At 51.8% G+C, this 21,434-nt stretch overlaps 2 protein-coding genes across 2 annotated transcripts; one reads left to right on the forward strand and one right to left on the reverse strand.

Annotated features, from left to right (window-relative positions):
* Positions 1 to 392: 392 nt before the first annotated feature.
* RETREG2 (reticulophagy regulator family member 2) lies at positions 393 to 14,374 on the reverse strand. Its single transcript, XM_054277872.1, has 9 exons — positions 14,160 to 14,374; positions 11,909 to 12,015; positions 7,137 to 7,167; positions 6,272 to 6,407; positions 4,863 to 4,947; positions 3,968 to 4,105; positions 3,566 to 3,660; positions 2,545 to 2,680; positions 393 to 1,842 (listed from the first exon to the last, which is right to left on the reverse strand). The coding sequence occupies exons 1-9, from the start codon at positions 14,372 to 14,374 to the stop codon at positions 1,118 to 1,120; spliced, it is 1,668 nt and encodes a 555-aa protein (XP_054133847.1). The 3' UTR covers positions 393 to 1,117.
* Positions 14,375 to 14,594: 220 nt separating this feature from the next.
* Positions 14,595 to 21,003, forward strand: CNPPD1 (cyclin Pas1/PHO80 domain containing 1). The gene is made up of 8 exons (XM_054278033.1): positions 14,595 to 14,815; positions 15,000 to 15,102; positions 17,488 to 17,569; positions 18,129 to 18,249; positions 18,337 to 18,465; positions 18,641 to 18,702; positions 18,958 to 19,075; positions 19,574 to 21,003. The coding sequence occupies exons 1-8, from the start codon at positions 14,747 to 14,749 to the stop codon at positions 20,204 to 20,206; spliced, it is 1,317 nt and encodes a 438-aa protein (XP_054134008.1). The 5' UTR covers positions 14,595 to 14,746; the 3' UTR covers positions 20,207 to 21,003.
* Positions 21,004 to 21,434: the final 431 nt, after the last annotated feature.

Below are 21,434 nucleotides of genomic sequence, written 5' to 3' on the forward strand. Positions count from 1 at the left end.
CCGGCGGGCACAGCCCCGCCCCGCCGCCCCCTCGCCCCTCCGTAGGCCCTTGCACCGCGGGAACAGCGGCTCCAGAGACCCGCCCGGCGCCCGGGGAAGGCTCAGGGCAAGGCGGAGTCCACGAGGGCTGTGGCCAGAGCCGTCCTGCCCTGCCAGGCCAGCAAGAAGTGTCTGCCGCCATGGGACAGCTTGAACTTATCCCTCCATCCTGTCTCCCGTGCCCCAAGGGAAACCAACCGCGGATCCTGCCGCGTAACGAAGCTCCTGGCTCTATTCCAGTCACCTAGGAGTCTCCAGGTGCCATGCTACGATGCCCAGCAGAGCACAGATGGGGTGCTAGAAGGGTCAGTGGTGCAGAAGGCAAGAGATGCCACGGCAGTAAAAAACTGGAGTACTGAACAGGGCCAGGAGTGAATTTCATTGATTGCAAAAAAATCAACTCCACAGCCACCCATAACAGAACTCAAATGAGACAGGGGAAAAAAGCAGGAATCACCCAGCACCCTGTTCCAGCAGTGACACAAAAGACAGTAACAGTCTGCAGAAGAGGTCTCTTTGCACAACACCCGTCTGCCCTTGCCCCCTTACTGCCATCCTCTGCTCCAAAGACCCCTTTCCCTTTGCTTGCCCCTGAGAACCACATTTGACTGTGCACCCCATCCCTCCCCCCAAACAAAACCAATGAAAGATAAAATTATTTACACTTTTAGCCATTTAAAAACCCAATAAAATAAGATTGCATATGTCCTACTGGGGATGTGGGTATTAGCAGCAGCTACAGCTAGCTCGGTACTCAGCGTGCAAAACAAAAGACAAACAGAAGACAGACTGAAATACTGCACCATTACTAGGAAGCGTTTGCTGGGGTTGGTGTTTCAATTGTGGCATAAGGCTTCTAGGAGCCGGCTCCTCCCCAGCTGCAGGGCCTCCTGCTCAGCCAGTGAAGGCCAGGCTCTAGAAGGATGGAAAGGATTCATTATTCCAGACACAGCACATTAACACTGATGCGTTTCCATCCCAGTCAACACAAACATCTAAAAACCCACTGCACGTTCACTGTGTGAGTTTTTCCTTCTTTCCAGTGATGATGGAGGAAAAGGGGGAGCACAGGTAAGACCTAAGACATAGATGTTGCTTTCATCACTGCCTCCTCCTCATCTCCTTGCTTTGGCAGCTCAGCAAGCATGGGAGAGGAGGGAGACGGAGCAGCCTCTTGTGCCTCCTGCTCCTCTCCAAACCCCAGCTCTACATCTATTTGCTCCAGCTCCCCCTGATCCAATAGCTCAAAGTCATCTGCTTCCTCCTCATCCTCCGGTGACGCTTCTGTCTCTGTCTCCGCCACTTCGCTCTCTGACAGGTGTGCTTGGAAGCTCAGTTTCTCTTCAGGCTCCGTAGGGAGGAACTCGGAGAGAGGGGGTCCCTCGCTGGCCTCTGAGGACCGCAGGAGGGCAGAGAGGGTATTCTGCACCGCTGTGGTGATGGCAGTGGTGACGATCTCCTCGCTCAGCGTGTTAATGCAGATGCCCAGGCCTGGGGCAGGGACAGTCTTTGGCTCTGCATTGCCTCCTGCCGCTTGCCCGCTCCCATTGAAGTGTGTATTTACAAAATGGAGAGGAGACGCGAGGCGAAGGATGGAGAGGTCAGAGTCCGTGGCCTCTTTGTCTGCTGAGTCCAGCTCACAGGCAGCGTGGGCAAGCTCAGGACCCAGAGGCACACCAAATGCGTCTTCATCACTCTGTGGTCCCAGGTCTCTGGAATGATATTCTTCCACGGATGGAAACTCTGCCAGGTCCTTGGAAAATGACTCCTCTGGCTCACTGTGCAGGCTCTGCTGATCCAGGTCTGAAAGGCACCAGCATTAAGGTACATGTTCCCTCACCCTGACCTCCCACACACCTTCCCCAGCTGACACACCACAGCTGACTTTAAGGTACCTTCCTCATCCTTGGAGGACAGCAGGAAGAGGTCTGCAGTTATTCCCTTCTGCCAGTGGCATGATTCATGTGTAATGTTTCTTTTGTGATCCTGTTCTATGTGCTCTGTGCTTAGAGAGGACTTCCTGCTCCAGCTCACACTCTCTGCATTTAGAGCTCCCATTAAAACTTCCAAGGGTCAGGGAAATTGTGCTTACATCACCTGCCTGCTCCTTCCCAGACACCTAAGTGGCCACTGAGTGGTTACCTCCATGTTCTTCACCACTAACCAGTCCTTCTCTTAGCTAGTAAGTCTGACCTGTTTCACCCAGCATCATATATCTGTGTGTGACTATTCTATTCAGTTATTTCTGTGGGCTAGGCTTGCTCCCTTGTTTGAGCCACAAGACTGCATTACTTTGGGGGGCAACAATTAGAGGCTGATATCCCCTCAGGACCAGCTTATGATCAGCCATGAAGTCAGGGCATGCTGCACTGCTTTTCCTTCCTCCTTTCAATGCTCTTCCTATGCAAATAGCTGGGTTCTCTCCCTGTCCTCCCATTTGTACGACCCACTGTTCTGGGCTAAACCAGTGAGGATAAGGGGGCAGCAAGGTGTCCCATTATGTACCTTCAGAAACGTCCGTCAGCTGTGGGGTGGTAGCCCTTGAAACAGAAAAGCCCCCACTCTCCAGGATAGAAGCCTCCTCATCAGAGAGCTCAGAATCTGTGATTGACAGTGCCAGGGCAGTTTTCTTCACATCCACCTGCATGGGATGAAGGCAGAGAGACAAATTCCTGTGTGTCTAAGTACCCATGATGCCTATGGGCACCTGCAGACCTTCCAGGCAGAGGTCCTTGCTGGAGGGACAGTATGCTGGCAAAGTGCTCCCTGCACTGGAGGGAAGGGTATCTCAGCTCATTGACTTTCCTGCAATAAATCACTGCCCAAAGGTTTGCCTGCTCTCAGTGAAGAACACAAAAGAGGCAGCACAAGATGAGATGAGACTGTAGGAGTCTCAGAAGGCTTTGATCCTTCTTCTCCTGGGATCACCAAGGAGAACACCCCTTCCCTTTTGCATTCAGAGTGCAACAAAGCCTTCTACAAGTAGCAGTGGTTCAAGTATCCATGTTCCTTTGGAAATAGACTTCCCACCTCACAGCCCAGCTACAAGCCCAGAGCTGCTGCTCAGTTTGTTTCCAAGGTGCGAATATAGAAAGGTCACGCACAATCTGTCTGAAAGCAGAGAACTGCGTAAGAGACACTAGAGCTGCTCAACTCCCTTTTCCGGTTTTGAGGAGCCTCTGCACATTATAGCAGGGAAGTTCATTTCTTCAGGAGACACTCGCATTCTCTGAGCATGAAGCATAACCATCAAAGTAATTCTGAGGTCAGCACGAGGCTGGGGCATGGCTGGCCCTGCCCTACTATGGCATCATCAGCTCTGTGGCACCAAATTCTCAATACCCAGATTGGAGACAATGCCCTTCATCAAACACATGACCTTTTCCCCTTAGAATTCTGCAAAGAGGTGATTTATTTCTCTGCTGTGTGTTATCATTGTTGCTGTACTCAGACGACTCCTTGGCTCTCAAGCTGCTATAGACCAGGGAGGAGGGACTGGCTGCTGCTAAGCTTTTTGAGCTCTTACCACTGGGGAGAAGCCTGACAGCTCTGCTTCGCTCTCACTCTCCGTCTCTGCTGTTGGTTCATCACCTGCTGCAGGCTCGCTCTTCCCTTGTCGTTCTGTGAGAAACAGAAGAAAGGCTTTACATGACACTGAAGGAATTTTCTGCCTTTATACACCATTATCCCCTACTTCCCCTGTGAAAGTGCACAGGGTTCCTGGAGACAAGCATAATCTGTTGTTCTCATGTGCTGTTCTCAGGATCATCTGGGAGCACACAGTTGCTCCCCACAAAACCCTTAAGTTTCCACCCCTGCTCCCCGTCACCACACAGTGTTGGCAGACATGGTCTGCTATTGTCCTTCTGCTACAGCTCCACCCTAGGAATACAGTACCAAAAAAAAGCTAGAGAAGTTGGTTCCTTACTCTTCTTCTCGTGCTTGTGGTGCAGCGTCTCTGCCTTCATACTGTAGTCCAGTTTCATCAGGACAGGCTCCAAACGCGTGTACATCCTTTGGATCAGCTCATGGTAGACCACCAGAGGCCACAGCAGAATGCTGAGCACTGTGGACATGGAATGCAGCAGTGTGAGAGACAGATCAAGCACAACCTGACTCTTCCTGTAGCGGCACTGAGAAAGTCTTCAAGGGAAACACATTTCAATGGCATGTTCTTTCCCATCTGACTGCCTAAAAATCCTCATCCATGGTTCTTCTTACTCATTGCAAAGCTGCTTGATTAACCAGGTTTTCCTGCCAGATCTTAGATAGCATATAGATTTATGTTAAGATGAAGCATAAGCCTTCCTCTTCAGCCACTGCACCCCAACATGCAAAAGAAGCCCTAAAATGAGAATTAAAACTAAGTATTACCAAAATTTCTATATGGGTAGCTGCATTAAGCTCATGTGTAAATGCACTCACAGCAGAGCACCAGAATGGAGTTATTAGGGACTCATGATGCAGTGGAAAAGGTCCATTTACCCAACATGCAGCTTTGTTAACAACACTCTCGATATGGGTTTGCCACCTAAGGAACCGAGACTGTAACTTCCTGCTTCCCTGGAGCCTCGGCCAGCACAGCCTCAGCAGCGGGGAACAGAGGGCACCAATGTTTTAGTCACGGCTCCCTCTCCTGCCTTTGCAGGCGTACTGCATGCACATGCTTACAGAGACTTCCTGGAACACATTCCCTGTAAACTGAGTCACCATCTAGCACAGATCCCCTCGAGAAAACTACAAATCTGCTTTTGCCAGCCTATCAACAGCACAGTTAGGTTATGTCTCAGCTTAAGTCAGACAAGAGCGCTGCTTATACTCACAAATGATGTAGGAGATCATTATGCCTGGAACATAGTGTCCAACTACAGCCAGAATCAGGCAGCCTGAACAGACACTCATGCAGAACTGAAGGAAGAGAGAGGAACAAACAGTAGTGACAAGAGGTAGAGATACATCTATGCAATCCATGCCAGAAACCCACTTAGTGCAACATGAGGGATGGCCCTAACCAAGTCAGTCAGCCAACTCTGCACCAAGTACATTCAGGAGCTGACAGTCAGAACTCAGACAGCTTGGTTGGGTTAAGCTGTAAGCATTAGAGGTTCAAGTGCTGGATGACCAAGGTAACCCAATGCCCCAATAAACAAATAAAAACTTTATCAGACAGTTCCTTATGAAGTAAATTATATTCCTTGAGGATATGATGGAATATTGCAAATTGCCACTTGTACATCTCTCTGTAGAGCTCAGCACTTCAGGAGAGAGCTGTACTGTCCTTGCAGAGACAGGAACCTGTTACAGAGTCACCAGATGCTGTGCCACTGCTGTGCCATAAACCAGCTGGCAGAAGCTCTAGCAGAGCCCATGCTCCCATCAGACCAGGACCCTTCTCCTCTGGAAAAAGTGAAGTGTAATGGTGCAGCCCCTGGCTTGTCTTTCATTCTCCTGGGGGCAGGTGGGGGAAATGAGAATAGACAATCTGCAAACCAGGGCATGGGTTCAGATTTGGACTATATCCTGCAACTGAGAGTTCAATTCATAACGGAGAGGGTCTGAAAAGCTAAGGTTACTCTATGGGCTTTGCTCCCAATGATTTAATTCTTTATGGGCATCTTTGGATCTGGTCTTCTACTCCCTAGGACAGAAAAGGAGCAATAAGCAGGGTTATAAACCCATTCCTTTCAGCACACTGGATGCCAGGAAGCCTGACATAATCCTAGTGGTTGGTCTGTCCTACTTTTTCTGATGCTAAGGCAGTTCCTGTCTATAAATCCTTTCCAAACAACATATCACAGCCATTAGAGCATGTTTAATGACAAGTTTCCATGCACTCAGAAACAGCGCTGCTTTATGACTTCACTAGCAACAATCCCGGCTAGTGAAATAGGACCAGCTTAAGAATGGAGCTCATAAAAGGGCCAGAGACTGTAGGCTTCCCTTTTTTTCTCCCCAGTCCCAATCTAAGAGTTTCCTTTGCACACTAAGAAATGAAATCTAGAACAGCAAGCCATTCTCAGGAGAGGTTAAGTTCAGCTCCAGTTTACAAATACTGGAAGTCAATTATTCATTATTTAAACTTCCCACGGCACAGAATCTGCAAGGAACGAACAGCAAATATTGGACAGGGATAGCAATTGTAAAAATATTGAATTTACATTCTTCCATTTCTTAAGGCACAAGTAATAGAAATAAAAGCCCCTGCACAGAAGAGTAGGTATCTCCAGCTTACCTTGGCAGGATTTTGCCTCTTGTACTGTAGCAGTTCCTGCAGGTAGAGCCTGAAGGTGACCCAGCTCTCTGCCAGACAGTGGCACAGCTCAGGGACACTGAGCAGGTGAGGTTGTGCCCCTGAAGTCACCCCCTCACTAGAGACAGACAAGAGCAAGAAGACAATCTTTGAACATGGTCTGTTTTCCTGGGGGAGAGGAACAGCTGCACCAGGAAGCAGAGTTCCCTACCAAAGCTTGACAATACTGACTGCATTTTCAACTGAACTACGGAATATGCTTGATTTGGTGACAGTTTTTCCCTTTAATCAGGAAGAAAGTCAAGAGACACCTGAGCAAAGCAGCAGCAGATACCATGCCACAGAATTACCATGCCACAAGCCCAAGATGCAAAGCAGTTTACTCAAAGCCATGCAGACAGAAGCACTGGAGGTGGAACTATGGCCTCCTCTGGCACCAAGTCCAATGTGGCAGAATGCAGTGCTCAGACCTACAACCACGGCCAAGGATGCCAGCCACGCCACCAGAGAGAGCACGTTCAGCCTCTGGAAGTCAGTCTCAGTGATCTCCTCCTCTCTGGAGGACTCTTAAAATAGCTCAGGACAGATCCAGGGAAGAAACCTAAGAACTCCTAACATCAGAAGTACTTGAGCTTTGTGGCTACTGAAAGAACACTAGCTTTCCCAGGAGTCCCAAACTCTGGCTCCTGAGCTGATAAGCAGCTACCAGGGCGGAAGTCACTAGCAATGTTTCACAGCAGGAGCCATGCAGTTTATTAACAACAGGAAAAAAGGACAGGTGAGATCACCATACTAAATTAAGGTTTCCCCACTATCCCCACACCAAGGAACACATCTGTGAGCTTACCTCTCTCCTCCTGGCTCCTCTGACGGCTGTGCTGTAGAGAGAACACAGCAGATTAGTCAGCCAAGTAAAAAACACAACCCGACATTTTTACCAGTTGAACAGAGCAGAGCTGCAGATGTATCATCCTTAGCTCTGGATGCACCCTGGGGACCCTCTTTGTGCTCTCATGCAAGCAGGAATCGCTGGCTTGGAGCCTGAGCTGAGGAGGCTTTAACCAAGTGTGCCTGGAGACTTGGAGCAGCAGAGCCACCAGCACACCTTGCAGCCCAACACACACAGAGCAGGGCACTCATATGTGTACCGTGGTGCTTACATGGGGCTGCCTGCTCCAGGGATCGTGCAGCTTTTCCTGGTGTCCCACATGTCTGGGCAGTGCCATTCCCACAGTGGGTGCCAGCACTTGTCATTCAAAGGGGGCTGCCAGCACAGTTTTGGAGCTGGGCAAAGCTTCAGCTTCCATTTCGGAGCTAAACATGGCACCAGGAGGTCTGAGCTGCATTTCCCACTGACCAGGCCCAGTCCTTGGCAGAATGCTATGTACAAATACCAGAGATGTCCCTGTTGTCTCCATCCTCTCCCATGGAATTAAGTAACAAATAGCAGTCTTGTGCATAATTTTCTAATTTTAGGGCTCTTTTATGTCCCCTGACAGCCTTTTGTACCAGGCACAGATATAACTATTCTCCTAAGGTCTGTCACTCTGGATAAGGGAAAGGCTCTCCCATTCCCCTCTGCACTGCACCCAGTGATGATCAAACAGGGACTTAGTTAATGCAGTACTGAAAACAGGAGTGTTGTGTCAATAGCAGAGGTCATGTATGATTATGCTCTGCTTTTATATACACTGAAAAAAATTTCTACAACTGAAAACAATTTCAACAACTGAAATTCATCAGCCTGGTTGCTCACAGATTTGGATATCTGTGATAACAAGCTGACTGGTATCTCAGGATGTACAGGGCTCAACCAAAGCTCTTCTATCAACACAGTCTTTGTAAGTCTCCTGTGTTTAACAATGCCCTGTTCATGCTCTGATAGCTCACTGAGTTCTACCCTCCTGTACCAGTCTGCCTACTGTCCTAGAGCTGGCAGGGACTGAGATATCTTTGATGCTGTCTGACCAGCAGCAAACTTGGTGCATGAGGTTATAACCCTAACCCTGTCCCCTACACTGCACATCACCATGTCAACAGAACTGAAATAAAGGAAGAGAGTTTAACCTGAGAGACTAGACTAATAGTTGGAAATGGGCTAAAGAAATGCAATGTGTGCAAAAAGGGGTTTGAATCCTCCCTGGAGTCACCAGCCAGGCACAAAGCCCAAGAGTGGCAGCGACTCCCTCAGGGAAATGCACCAAAGATGTGAACAACCACCACTGCAATTACCCTGTGAGACTTCAGACTCCACCCAGCCCAAGCCACAGAAGAGACCAACTGCTTGTAGCAGCCCTGCCACTGTTCTCCCAAGACACAGGGTGCTGGGCCAAGTCTGCCAGACTCCTCCTCCCGCTGCAGGCACTGCACCAGCCGGCTCAGCAGTGGAGCAGGAGGCCAATCACCCGGGGAGGAGGCGATTCTTTGAGAGCGTGACCCAGATTTCCAGTAATCAGGCCTGACAAGAGGAGCCCACTGCTCTCAGCCCGGGCTGCCCATCCGCTCCTCTGCCCACAAGCACTTGGCACGGCGGCTGGGGCAGCTCACACAGGGAGCCTGAGCCGCAGTGTCACTGTGATGGAGGCAGCTCCACCCCCACAGGGCAGCTGCTCCCCTCCTGCAACCGCCATTGCTGTGCTTTGTTGTTGTGCTCAGGAATCTAAAGCTGCTTAACTGCAGCACTCAGAAATCCAGCTCTATCTCTAAGCCTCATCCATCACCTGCACTAAATCACCAAATACATTACATCTGGCACTGGCCAGTCTGAGGGCTGGCTACACCAGTTGTACAGTGTACCAAATGAGCTGGGATGCTCTCCACCTCTGCTGGACAGATGTGCCAGCAACCCAGTAAGTGGGATGGCACAGGAACCCCACTCCTCTCGACTGGCTGCAGTCATCCAAGCCATCCGAAATACGCCAGCAGAGGGAGTGAAACAATTCTCAGTTGATCCTGAAGGTTTCAGAGACACTTTGGGGAGCGGAATATTTCAGCAGGCTGCACGGTCTTCACGTGATTTCAGCTATCTGGCAAAACACAAGCTGTCTTTAAGATCAACAGAATGTTGCTTCCTGTAGTAGAGCAGTCTGCCTGCTGGCCATCTCAAAGCATTGGAGTCTTAAACCAGTTGTAGGAACAGCCCAATCCCAAAAAACGCAAAGCATTTCCAAAAGGAAATGTTCCCTTAGTTAAGGCTTAACTCCAACCTGTGCTGAAATACTATCAAGCACCAGTATGACTAAGTTGGCAAACAAGACACCCAGAGCTGGTCTCAGATTATCAATAACTGGCTGAAATCTTTCTGTCAGCATTTCACACTGGACTGTGGATTAATACAAATCACTTGACACAGACCAGATTCTTCTGAGAGATCAGACAGCCATGCAGGAGTTTAGGTTACATGTTGGTACTGACAAATTATTGTTGATGGATTCCTTGGCTCTTACAGGTTTTCAATGCTTCTCCAAGAGACATTCTTCATCTGTGTGTAAACTTCAGCTAGAAAGCAGGGGCCCTTTTTAAGGAGTACTAGCATTCAATTGCAACACAACTTTTGCTAGAGCTCTTCCACGCCGCACTCTCCTGCACTGACCAAAACACAGCTGCCAAACAGTGATGCTACCAAAACGTCCCTACTTGACACCCATTTCAGGTGAAAGTGGAGATGCTTCCCAAGTCCTTAAATAGTATCTAAGTATGTTGATATTGAGGTAATACCCTGCATGGGAGCTGAAAATATGCAGCCCCTTCTGAAAGGGCCTAAAAAAGTTGCACATCTTGATGCTGTTAGCGTGACCCTGATCACAGTGTGTGAGTAACTGCAAAATACATGCTGAGGTTTTAGCATTCCTTCAGAAGTCATCTTATAAGCAGTCATCTGAGACACACACACTGTCACAAGCTGAGGTTTATATGTATGTGCTGAGTCTTGAAGGTATGGTACTGACCCATCTCCCAGAACTCCAGAAAAGACTATCAGGAAGCACTAAGGAGGGTAAGCCACAAAGGTGCAGCTCTGCTTCAGCAGGAAGTGGGAGCCAAACAAGAACCCCTCAGTGTTCAGGAGTACCAATTCAATGGGAGGCCCCTCAGGAATGCAGAGCACCACTCCTTCCTCATGGCAGCAAAGGAAGCACGGTCCAGTGGGTCATGTCAAAATCAGGGCTGTGACCCAAACAGGCACATCAGAAAGGTGTCCCTGTTCTCTGCAGCAGAAAAGCAGGAAGGTGTGAAATAAATGAAGAACACTGAGAAGAGGTGCAGTGGGATGTGCACCAACTTCTAGCAGAGCTGATAGCATAGGACGAGCCTAATCTCTGGTGTTGCTGTTTTGTTTGCTTTTCTTTTTTATTCTTCATGGCTCTGCTTCATATAAATTGATTTCAGTATGAATTTCCTATTTCTTCTATGACAACACAACTTTTACAGCCAAGTACTTGCTGGAATGATTCCACCCCCACCTGCCTCAATGACACCATTCTGTACTGGACACCAGGCTTTTGCATTTCTGGACATGTTTCAAGAGAGGTGGTTTGGGTTGGCTTTAAACTATTCCCTTAAAAAAACAATGTGAATAAGCAGGAAATTAAATTGGCCAGTCCAGTTTAACTGCCTGGTTACCTGAACCACACAAAGCAAACAGTTTCAAGACTACAGCTGTAACATACTAATCTTATCAGGATTTCTGTGAAAGCACCCTTTAAGTCAGTTCCCTTTTAGGTCAAATAAAGGGCACCTTACAAACACACATATAGAGGGGCTTTCATTCAGAAACTCTCCCTAGAGTAGAGAGGCAGGGATGGAGGGCCCTGAGCTGCCTTTGAACAGTGGCAGTAGATGCAGTAGGCAGGTCTGGGCTCTGTCATTTAATAAACTCCAAAGAAGGAGGCACTCAAAGCAGACAGCAGCCAGTCCATGTCTACCATCTTTATGAGGCCATTCCTCTTGCTGCTTTTGTGCCTAATGTTGGCACAGACCCTTCAATAAAAGGGGAAGATAAGAGAGGTGATCAGACTCACTGATTAGCTGGAGATCAGATGCTGTTCAGTACAGGTACAATACACTAACTGTTGCTGCTGTCAGACTTCATCATCCACTCTGCTACCTGCCACAAGAAGTGGCTCTCATTTGCTCTGCCTCTTTCAGGGTGCAAGTCCACATTGAACTTAACTAAAATCAATGCACTTCCCTCCCCTCCTTGCCTTCCCTTCCCTTCTCTCAGCTCAGCTGGCCATAAGTGCTCAGACTTGAAATGATCTTTTTGCCACATTTTCAGGAGAGAAAGGACACAGCAGAAACACATCATCCCTGTCATTAGCTTCCCTGGCAAGCTAGCTAGGCCCCTTAGTCACTCTCAAAATTAGCCACTCCCAGGAACTTCTCAGCACTGGGAGCAATTCTCCATGCCCAGAGTATTAGGATACATGCCCACAGTATTAGGATACATCCTAATCCTCTGACACAAAAGGATAAGAGGCAGCACCAGTACCTGGGCCTGCAGTTAAAGTAGGAATGGGGCTTACATGACTGCTGAGAGAGCCCAGGAAGGGCCAAAGGCACAGCCCAGCAGCTGGTAACACTAGAACCATGTCACTATCTACAGTGCTAATCATCACATACCTGAGAAATCAAACAGGAACCTGGGTTTCCACTTCTCCAACAAGAGGATGCCAAGAAGGGACATGCTGAGGAGAAAGAAGGGTCTCAGGGAGGTGGAGGAAAACAACCTAGAAAGGAAACAGAAATTGTTAGACAGGCAAAAGGCAGTAAATTACTGCTCTTGGTGAGCAAACAGATACAGCTCAAAGCAGAAATGCCCAACTGCTATGGGCCACTGTAGCAAGCATTGTACTCTGCAGACACCCACCCACACCACAGCACATTCTCAAATGGTGCCTTTGCCCACCACCAGACAGCTGACTCCCTGCCATCTTCCAGTGCTCTGCTTCTGAGCTCTTCCCTAAGCTGCAAAACAAAGCTAATGCTCACTGGTACAGGTCCCTCCAAAGCCTCAAGGTGGAGGCTCTAGATAACATAAAGACAAACTGCTGTAGCAGAAACTGCTTGCCCCTCAGCCTGTTTGCTGAAAACCTGCATCCCATTTGTGATGGCAAGGTCCAGTGTTACAATGCAGGTAATGCATCTTGCCAGTCTAGGTGCCCATTCTCTTATCACAAACCTCTCCCTGTTTGACCAGAACCTAGCTAGCACTTAAATGGCTTACATGCTCACTTGACTTTATCATAAAACTTTTCATGTCCCACATCCACACACTGGCTCAAGCCACTTGCCAGCTCACACAATATTACTCACACACATCTGTGCAATGCCACTCAAAGAGTTTATCTGTCCACTCCACAGAGATTTGACAGCAAATGTGCCAGGGTGCCACCTGTGCCAGCAGTGGCTGTCTGCATTCATCCTTTTCTCTAGTTCAGAAGAACTGCTTTCAACTCACTCAGAAAAAAAAATACGAGGGAAATGCATTCACCTTCACCTCTTTAATGAATATTCCTTTCCAGAAAGGAGGAGCAGTTTTGCTTTTTACCCTGGTCCTCTTCAGTGAGTGTTTGCCAGTAACTAATGACAAATACACTAAACATGACTGTAGTCAGGGAGAATTTCACAGTGCTGAGCAGGGAGGGGTCACAAATGTGCCTCACTGGGCACACACAGAACAAAAGCTGCACTTTCCATGGGCTTACAGGACCTTTAATGACCTAAACAATGACACTTGTACTCCTCATTGAACAGCAATTCTGCAGCTTAACACATCATCTCTGGAAGAATTTCCTATTCCATCTCATTTATGTATTTCAGTTAAAAGATGCTAGCTGAATCCTCTGTGAGACCCTAAATGATTTTTCTTCCTCTATTTAAATCTCTCTCTGCTGTCCCATATTTTGGGCACTCTTTGTTCCTCTCCACCTTTTCACGCAGTCTCTGGGCTGTCATTGTCTATTATCCCTGCCATCTCCCCTACCACCTGCACCTCTGTCTCACTTCATAGCTCTGCTCTGACTTTTCAGCAGGTAGAGTAGTCCAAGAGTTTACATCTGGCTACCACGTACACTTCTAATAATCGTACAGATGAGGGAACAAAACATAAACTGCCTCATCAGAGAGACTTCAAAGGCTGTTTCGTCACTTATTTTTCCCTCCTCTAACTCCAGAATCTCCCTCTTCCTATTTCATCTGCAACTAACTCTATCCCTGGCCACTTCTGACCTTTCCTGCTGGGAAGGCCACTGGCTGAGAGCATTTTCATCAGTAAAACTGACTCACTGTTTATACAAACAAACAGGATGTTTTTCATTCCCATCCACAGCTGGGCTCTGCCACTCACACTCCCATCTCCCCACTGCCCGGCCGAAGAGGCAGAGAAGGGAAAACAGGAAAGGGGGAATGCTGTCGCGCCGAATCCGAGTGAGAAATCAGCACCTCCCGGGAAAGATTACCGAGCAGAAGGGTTTAAATAAAACGCCCCAGGGCAGCTGCCGATGCAGGAGGCCGTGGAGCTCCCTTTACCGAGTGAAACGAACTGATAAAAACACGGATGCAAAAACTGAGCAGAAACGTGCCCGGGCGAGGCTCCAGTTGGGCCCATCTGCATTTTATTATCGCGGGACAAGGCAAATCCTCCTGGCACTTTCTCCCTTCAGGGAGGGGCCTGTTTAGGCCTGTCAGAGGAAAACAGCGCGGCTGCTCCCGGCCGTGCACACCCCACGGCGGTGCGGGCTGCGGGAGCGCACGCCGCCGGAACCCCAGGCACATCGCCGCGGGCCCCGGAGCCGTGCCACGCTGCGGACACGGACACGAACCGGACGGGCGGCACCGACGGCTCCCGGTCCCCCTTCCCGCCCCAGCTCACCAGAGGGCCCCGCCGAGCGCGGCCGCGGTGACCAGGCTGTGCAGCGGCCTCTCCCACACCAGCAGCCGCTGCGCCGTCGCCAGCGCCGCCTCCCAGCCCCGCAGCCGCTGCCGCAGCGCCGCCGCCAGACGCGCCGCCGCTGCCGCCGCCGCCTCCTCCTCTTCCTCCTCGGCCGCCGCCGCCGCCGCCGCCTCCTCGGCGCGGCCGCTCGCCATGGCTGCGGGGGGGGCAGAGGGCGGAGGTGCCGCTGTCACCGGCCCGGGCGGGCGGCACCGCCTGAGGGACCGGCGGCCGCTGCCGCCGCGCGCGTGCGCCCGGGGACGGCCGAGGCGGGGGGGGGGGGGGCCGGGTGACACCGGCCGCGCGTGCGCCCGGCGGCGGCAGGGGCGGGGAGCGGCCGCGCCCCCGCGCCGGAACAGGAAGGGCGGCAGGGCGGGCCGTGGTGGTCAGGCTGGGAGCGGCTTTCAGGGCTCCGCTCCCGACACTGCACCGGGCCTCGGCCTCGGAGCGGACCGGCCCCGCGCCCTCACAGCCGGCCCCGTATCGCCGGAGGGGAGCTGTCAGCCCCCGCCCTGCCAGCGGGTAGGATGGAGCTGGACGAGCTGCTGCTGGACGAGGAGGGCGCGTTCTCCCTCAGTGGGTTCCAGGAGTTCACGGTGAGTGTCCGCGGCCCGGCCTGCTCGTAGCAGGCGCTCGGGGTGATCCCGCTATCCCCCACTCTCGCGGAGCCCCGTGCGGCCGCACGCCCCGGCCCGGTGTAGTGGCCCTGAGCTGGGGCGGGGTGGAAGGCGCGGTATGGGAGTGCTCTGCCCTTCCTCACGTTCCTCTGTGTGCCCACAGTTCCTGCCCAGGCACCAGCAGCTGAGCGAGAGAGTGCGGAAGCGGCTCTATTATGGCTGGGACAAAGACTGCAGCCTGGATAATCTCTCCAGCCCTGTGGCAGGTGGGTTGCCGATTGTCCCCAGATGGTAATGCTGAGTCAAAGGGGTTGGAAGTAACCCAAGGGGCCGAGACCAATAGGTCACCTGCTTCCTCCCCAGCGCCAAATCCCACCCCTGCCCAGCCTTTCCCTCTCTGTACAACACAGCAGGGCAGGTTGCCAGAGCCTCATGGTTTCTGTTCTCTGTTTTGTTGCCATGTCTGGCTGTTGCTGCATTTTTGACATCGTTATAGTGGTATATAAAGTCCTTTACGTTGCTTGTGAATTCCTTGGCAGAGCAGGTTGTGAACTTGTTCTTGCTCAGAGCTGTCTTAGATAATTGCTTGTGCTCTGCAAAACACTCAGGGCTTTGTTCAGCTTCTAGTCGTGAGCAGCAAGGTGACAAGTTCTTGCTGTGTTTGTCTGAATCACAATTTTTTTGCCTGTCAATTCAGCAGTGTTTTGGGGAGCAGAAGGACAAGGTTGGGTTAAGGCTGAGGAGCTTGTGCAGGTGATGGTGGAGAGGAGTGGAAAAGGGCATGCAGTGGTTTGCTAGAGGGCCTTCACTGTGTGGAGTTCTCAGCATTTCCATGAGCTGCTTGCTAGGGGGAGCAGTCTGAAGTTGCCAGGAGGCTGTGTGTGGTGTGCCTTGGTGAGGAGGAGGATGCTGAGCATGTGGGGCTAGGGCAGCCCCAGGCAGAGCAGCCAGCTGCCTGGGCACTGCTGGGAGTCACGAGTTCCAACACAAGCAGTGTGAGGGAGGCTTGAGGCTGACATTACACTGGGGTGCAAGGTGGGACTGTTCCGTGGATGACAGTTCAAAGGGTACAGTCATGCAGGAAAACTGTTGGGGGCTATTAACTGTAAGGATTGCCATGCACTCAGGAAATGCTGTGGTTCCAGCAGCTGGGGGCAAAAGTGGCACATGGAAAATGTGTCCATGGGCTGTTCTGCTTTTACAGCCTTCCTTCACCAGCTGCTTTCTAAAAATGGGGCCCAGGACTATGACATCTGTTTTGGTACACCTATGTCATTGCTACATGGTAAGTTTATGGCACTGTCCTCAAACAAGGTAGAGGCTTGTTGGGAGAGTGGAATAGCAGGAAAAGGTCTTTAGTGTTGGAGGTTGGTTGCAGAAGGCAGTATGGGGCTGGCTGAGGAGAGAAGTTGAAATGTGAATTTGTTCCTTTGGAGACAGAAGAATAGTAACTATACTCAGTGTGCTGTGCTGTGAGATGGGAAACTGATCAGTTGCTGTCCATTCCCTCTAGGACAGGACCCTGTTCTGAGTTGGATTTGTGGGCTGAAGAATTTGTTTCATATCAGGATGAGCCTGTAGGGATCCCTTGTGATGTTGGTACTGTGGTGGCACAGTGATGGCCTGGAAGGGCAGAGAGAGCAGCAGCAGTGGGAGAGCTGGGCACAGCCAGGGGGTGGCTGGAGCTGTGTCTGCCTGGCTGCACATCGTAGTAGTGGTATGGCCTGAATGGTGTAGGGAAGTTCCTCAGAGCAGTGTGTTCTGAGCTTGGTGGCTGCTCTTTGGGCAAATCACTCATGGTACTACAGGTGTTCTCTTAGTTGCTGGAGAGATGTAGAAAGGAGAGGTACAGTGATGCTTCCCCTGGTAGCTGGAAATGCAAGGCTGCTGGGATGAACTCTGCTCTCAATTCTGTCAGCCAAGGGCTCAGAAACAAAATGAAGTTTCTTGTCTAAAGCACTTCTTGCCTAGCATCACACTGTGGTGCTGCTTGGGATGCTCCAGCTGGTCCTGTTGTGTAGGGAAGTGAGATGGGAGCTGCTGGAGCCATCTGCCAGTCTGTCAGTGTCTGTGCTTGAATGCTGAGGCACATCCCTGGGTGCAGGGAAAGCAGGCTGGCCTGCAGTTACACCCTGTAGGTGCTTTGGTGCCTGTTGGTGCCTTCAGGCTCCTGCTCACATGGGTGCCTCCTACTCCGTCATCTCGGGGTGGTGCAGGGTGAGCTGGATGTGTGCTGATGAGATCTGGGGGGGGAAGATGCTTGTGATTGGAGGGGAGCAAAGCACCATGAAGATGTGGTGTGACATCAGACCCAAGAAGCAAGAAGGCCTCCAGAAGGGTGTCTGAAGTCCTGCAGGGTGAGGGCAGGATGTTCCTCTGCAGCTGACTGCTGGTGGTTCCCTGTGACACAGACCTGCTGATCTGGCACTGCTGCAGGGCCTTGGTCACTCACAGCCTCTTCCTGCTGCTATTTGCCTGCCCTGTGTGTTTGTTCCTCACTTCTCCCTGACCTCTGATAAGGCCTCATAGTTTAATTTAAACTTGAAGGGCTGAGCAAACACCAAGACCTGATGGGCTTGTAGGGAGAAGGGAAAAGGTGGGCATGGGCTGGACCACATGGGAATAACTCTTTTGGTGCTTTTCTGTCCTAGATATTGCTGTGGAGTTGCTGCAGAAAGTGGCTCCCAGTCCTATCCGCAGACTCCAGAAGAAATATGTGTCTCACGTATCTCGGTAAGAAGCAAAACCTGTCCCTTCGTGTCCTGTGTCAGAACTTGGAGCTCTGGTCTTACCTGTGACTCACTTTGTCTCCTGGGCCAGCCACTGGCTTTGTGCCTACGCCTGATTGGTGTCAAAGAGAAGCACAGACAGCAGTCACAGCAACTTCCCGATGCAGCTGGCTCCGAGTTTATCCTGCTCTCTGGGGTGCTTATGTGCTCTTGTTACTGGGAGTCTGTACTGGCTGCATCTGCAGCTCCCTGGGTAACCAGACTTGAACCTGGAGTCTCCTCTTGGCAGCTGAGCCCTCGCAGCATGCCTTACTGCAGGCAGGGCTGCTCAGTTTGGAGCTGATTGTGCCTGGGAACAGAAACCAGGGCTTTCTGCTCCCCACCCTGCATCCTTGGCACTTTCTGTTGCTGCAGCTCAGGACAGCTGGCACAGAGCTGGCAAGGCTGTGATCTGTCTAGCAATTGCTAAACCTTCCTACCCTCTGGTAGGAAGGGAGGGAGCAGCCAAGTTGTGTCCTGGTGCCTGGGATGTTTGTAGCATTGGTTCTTGTCCTGTCCTGCAGGGAAGCTTGCATCTCGCCCTGCTCCATGATGTTGGCCCTGGTTTACATTGAGAGACTCCGGCACCGGAACCCTGAATACCTCCAGCAGATCTCCTCTTCAGACCTCTTCCTGATCTCCATGGTGAGCAGTGGGCAGGGGGTAACTGGGCTGCATGGCGGGAGTTGAGCGCGCTGGAGGCCGAGATCCTGTCCTTTGTGCTACTTTCAGATGGTTGCAAGCAAGTATCTGTACGATGAGGGTGAGGAAGAGGAGGTGTTCAACGACGAGTGGGGAGCAGCAGGGAAGGTGGACGTCCAGACCATGAACACACTGGAGATGAACTTCCTGAGCGCCATTGTAAGTGAAACTGTAACTGCTGATGACTGTTTCACAGAGCAGGGAAAAGAGACACCGAGGGGAGTCTGGATTTCTGTTTTTCTCCCACATACTCCCATGAAGGGATAGAGAAAGATGTGTCTGGGTGCTGAGTGACTGCCCTGACTGCACTGACCTTTAACTGCTGTCCCGGCAGGACTGGAGCCTCTACACAGATCCTCGGGAGCTGTTTGAAGTGCTGAGCTGGCTGGAGGGACGGTAGGTGTCTGGGGGAGGGTGATCCCTTTATCTGTGTTGCAGCCTGGCTCTGCCCTGCTTGGAGATGGCCCTGTTGCAGTGAAATAAGAGGTTGGGACACCTCTGAGCCTTAGCTAGGCCTCCCTTCTACAGAGCTTAAGCAGGGTCTTCTCCAAGCCTGCCTGGGCTGAAGCTGCTTTTCTGCTTTTATGGGGAAGGTCCATATCATGTCCATCATTCCTTTTTTTTTTTTTTTTTTTTTTTTTCTTCTTGCAGTGTGGCTGAAAAACAGGGCATGTGGCGTGGCTGGTTCACCTACACAGATCTGTGTGTCCTCATGGAGCAGTCCATGTGGCAGCATGTGCTGGGCCAGTTCTACCAGCAAGTGGTGAAGGTAAGGGCATAGGAGAGCAGCTAATGCAAGAACATGGTACCCAGCAGGCTGTGGATTTGGAGCAGGACTCTTATTTTCCACTGAGACCAGCACCTTGGTTTATTCTCTGTTGAAAAGGGAAGCTGTCAGAAGATGCAAATCAGCTGCACTGCCTGAGGCACTGCAGCCTGGTGCTGGATAGTGTGCCCTGTGCCAGACCACAGCCCCATAAGTCATAGTGCAAGGACATGGTGGTGGCATGGAGGCAGCTGGGTACCAGCTAGGGTTTTGAACAGGAACTGTTGGCTTTTAGCTTTTATAGCGTTTTGGTTTGTGATATTTAGGCCCAGCTTTGGGCAGGCTGTGTGCTGCCCACCATTAGCAGTGTGGCTGCCTGCTCTCAGCATGCAGCCCTGCAGCTGGTGATGCTTTTTCCTGTCAGGACTGCTGGCTTGATCATGGCCATGCTGCATCATGACTGTCTGGGGGTGTCTGGGCTAACATTTGGCTTCTCCCTAGCTGGCCTGCCTCCTGGGTGTGGTGTACCTGACGGGCTTCGCAGCCATCTTCGCCTCCATCGCCGTGGTGCACCGGTCTGTGTGCCTAAGGGGTGTCAGCTCTGCAGCCCCCCGGCCTGTGCTGTTCCCCGAGGAGGGGAGGTGCCAGCTGGATGCCCAGCCAGCCCCAGCCCCTGGCCAACCCCAGCCCGAGCTGCCCAACGTCTCCTCAGGCAGCTGCACCCGTTGCCTGGGGGAGAACGAGACGACCAAGGAGCCCCATCGTGGAGGTGTCACAGCCACCGCACTCTACCTGTGGAGCAGCGTGATGACGGCCCTGTCCTACCCAAAGGCACCTGATCTGGCCCAGCACAGGCACCTCCCACACGGTCCTTTCCGGAAAGTGCCCACTGCCTGTGAGAGATCCAACCGCACCGCCCCCCGCGCAGCCCCCCGGCAGCCCGGCCCCTTTGGACTCGCCGCGCTCCCGGCGCCCCCGGTGCTGCACTGCCACGCCTGCTCAGCCGCTGCGGGCCCCACGTGGGATGCAGCCCCCGGCCATGAGGACTGGCTGGACCCCCTGGGGCTGAAGCAGTGCTTCCTGCATACTGCAATGGATCTCAGTAGAATCAAGAGCTTCATTTTTCCCAGCTAGGAGTATAGGACAGCAGCCCCTTTCCCCTTCCCTTCTAGTGTGGCACAACTCGCTTCCTTGCACTTCTGGGACCCCTGATCCCTGGAATTGCAGGGGGCTGAAGGCCCCTGCATTACTTTCAAACCAGCACTTGTGTCCTCCCACCTAGGGCAGGGATGTTCTTCACTTGGGGCTGCTGGCACAGGTTGGCATAGAGCTGGGTTGCTGGGGTGGGAACTTAATAGCTGGAGGGTAAATATGGGTTGCCTTTGGGCTGGGGTGCTCGTGCAAAGAGGGTATTGAACCTCTTCCTGTAGTGAGTGGTGTTGGACAGAGGTGGCATATGGGATGTTGGAGGCTGGGACTGTGTGTGCAGGGTGGAGGGGCTAAGGCAGTGACCACAGTGAGAAGGTGGGGTGCCTGGGGTACGGGAGAGGAGGTTGAAGGAGGTGGGAGTGAGCAGTTTTTACATTTGGGGGCTGTTAGGCCACTTCTTGGAACTTGCAAAAGTGACACCAAGCAGGTACCCCAATGTGGCTGTGCTCCGCTGGGCTTGGTGGGGATGAGGTGTGGTTAGGGCTGAACTTCCTTATCCTGCTTGTCTTGGGAGTTTTGAATCTGGGGTGCTGTGTGACCCTATCCCAAACCCCAGCTGTCTGTGTCTGTGAGAAAACAGTGCCTGACTGCTCCTCAGAGTGGGAAGAAGGCACCTTGTCTTGCTGACCAGGCCAGCTCATCATGGCCCTTCTTTTTACTGTGGATTTTACACCTGTTTTTCACTCTTTTGTAGATGCAAATCTCTTCCAATAAAAGTAGTTCTTGCTGTGTGCCTGCCTCGTCCTGCTGAGCTGCTTCATACTGGCAGCATGCCTGCCCCAGAGCAGAGCCATGTCCATGCAGCTGTGCCTGCTCCTGCAGCTGCTGTGCAAGACAAACCCTAGGTGCTGCCAGTGAGCCCAGGAGACCTTCGAGGCCCATCCTGAGTCTCTCTCCTGACAGGAGGGATATTGGGTCTGGTGCAGGCAGGGACAACAGGAGAGAGGAGGATCCCCATCCTTGGGAATGCGGGGAATGCATGTTCTCTTCACTGCTCTTTGCTCTCCAAAGCCTTACCTGTTAATGAGTGAGCCTTGAGCAGCACAGGCTTGACCAGGTCACTGACACAGCCACCTCTGCCCCGTGACCAAAACACGAGCATCCCTTTGCAGCCAAGCAGGCAGCTCCTGTCCCTGGCATCCTTGTCCAGTGG

Source organism: Melozone crissalis, unplaced genomic scaffold (genome assembly GCF_028551555.1).
Source record: "Melozone crissalis strain CALT ecotype California unplaced genomic scaffold, PUWL_Pcris_2 ptg000023l_1, whole genome shotgun sequence".
NCBI lineage: Eukaryota > Metazoa > Chordata > Aves > Passeriformes > Passerellidae > Melozone > Melozone crissalis.

What these genes read in the sequence shown, in the direction of transcription:
- RETREG2 (XM_054277872.1), bottom strand. Translation starts at nt 14,374, where the DNA reads ATGGCGAGCGGCCGCGCCGAGGAGGCGGCGGCGGCGGCGGCGGCCGAG. An exon ending in GTTCCTGTTTGATTTCTCAG is followed by an intron (nt 7,168 to 11,908) that starts GTATGTGATGAT and finishes TTCTCTCTACAG; the next exon opens with CACAGCCGTCAGAGGAGCCA. An exon ending in AATGATCTCCTACATCATTT is followed by an intron (nt 4,106 to 4,862) that starts GTGAGTATAAGC and finishes CCATGTCCACAG; the next exon opens with TGCTCAGCATTCTGCTGTGG.
- CNPPD1 (XM_054278033.1), top strand. Translation starts at nt 14,747, where the DNA reads ATGGAGCTGGACGAGCTGCTGCTGGACGAGGAGGGCGCGTTCTCCCTC. An exon ending in GTGGGTTCCAGGAGTTCACG is followed by an intron (nt 14,816 to 14,999) that starts GTGAGTGTCCGC and finishes GTGTGCCCACAG; the next exon opens with TTCCTGCCCAGGCACCAGCA. An exon ending in TGAACTTCCTGAGCGCCATT is followed by an intron (nt 18,466 to 18,640) that starts GTAAGTGAAACT and finishes CTGTCCCGGCAG; the next exon opens with GACTGGAGCCTCTACACAGA.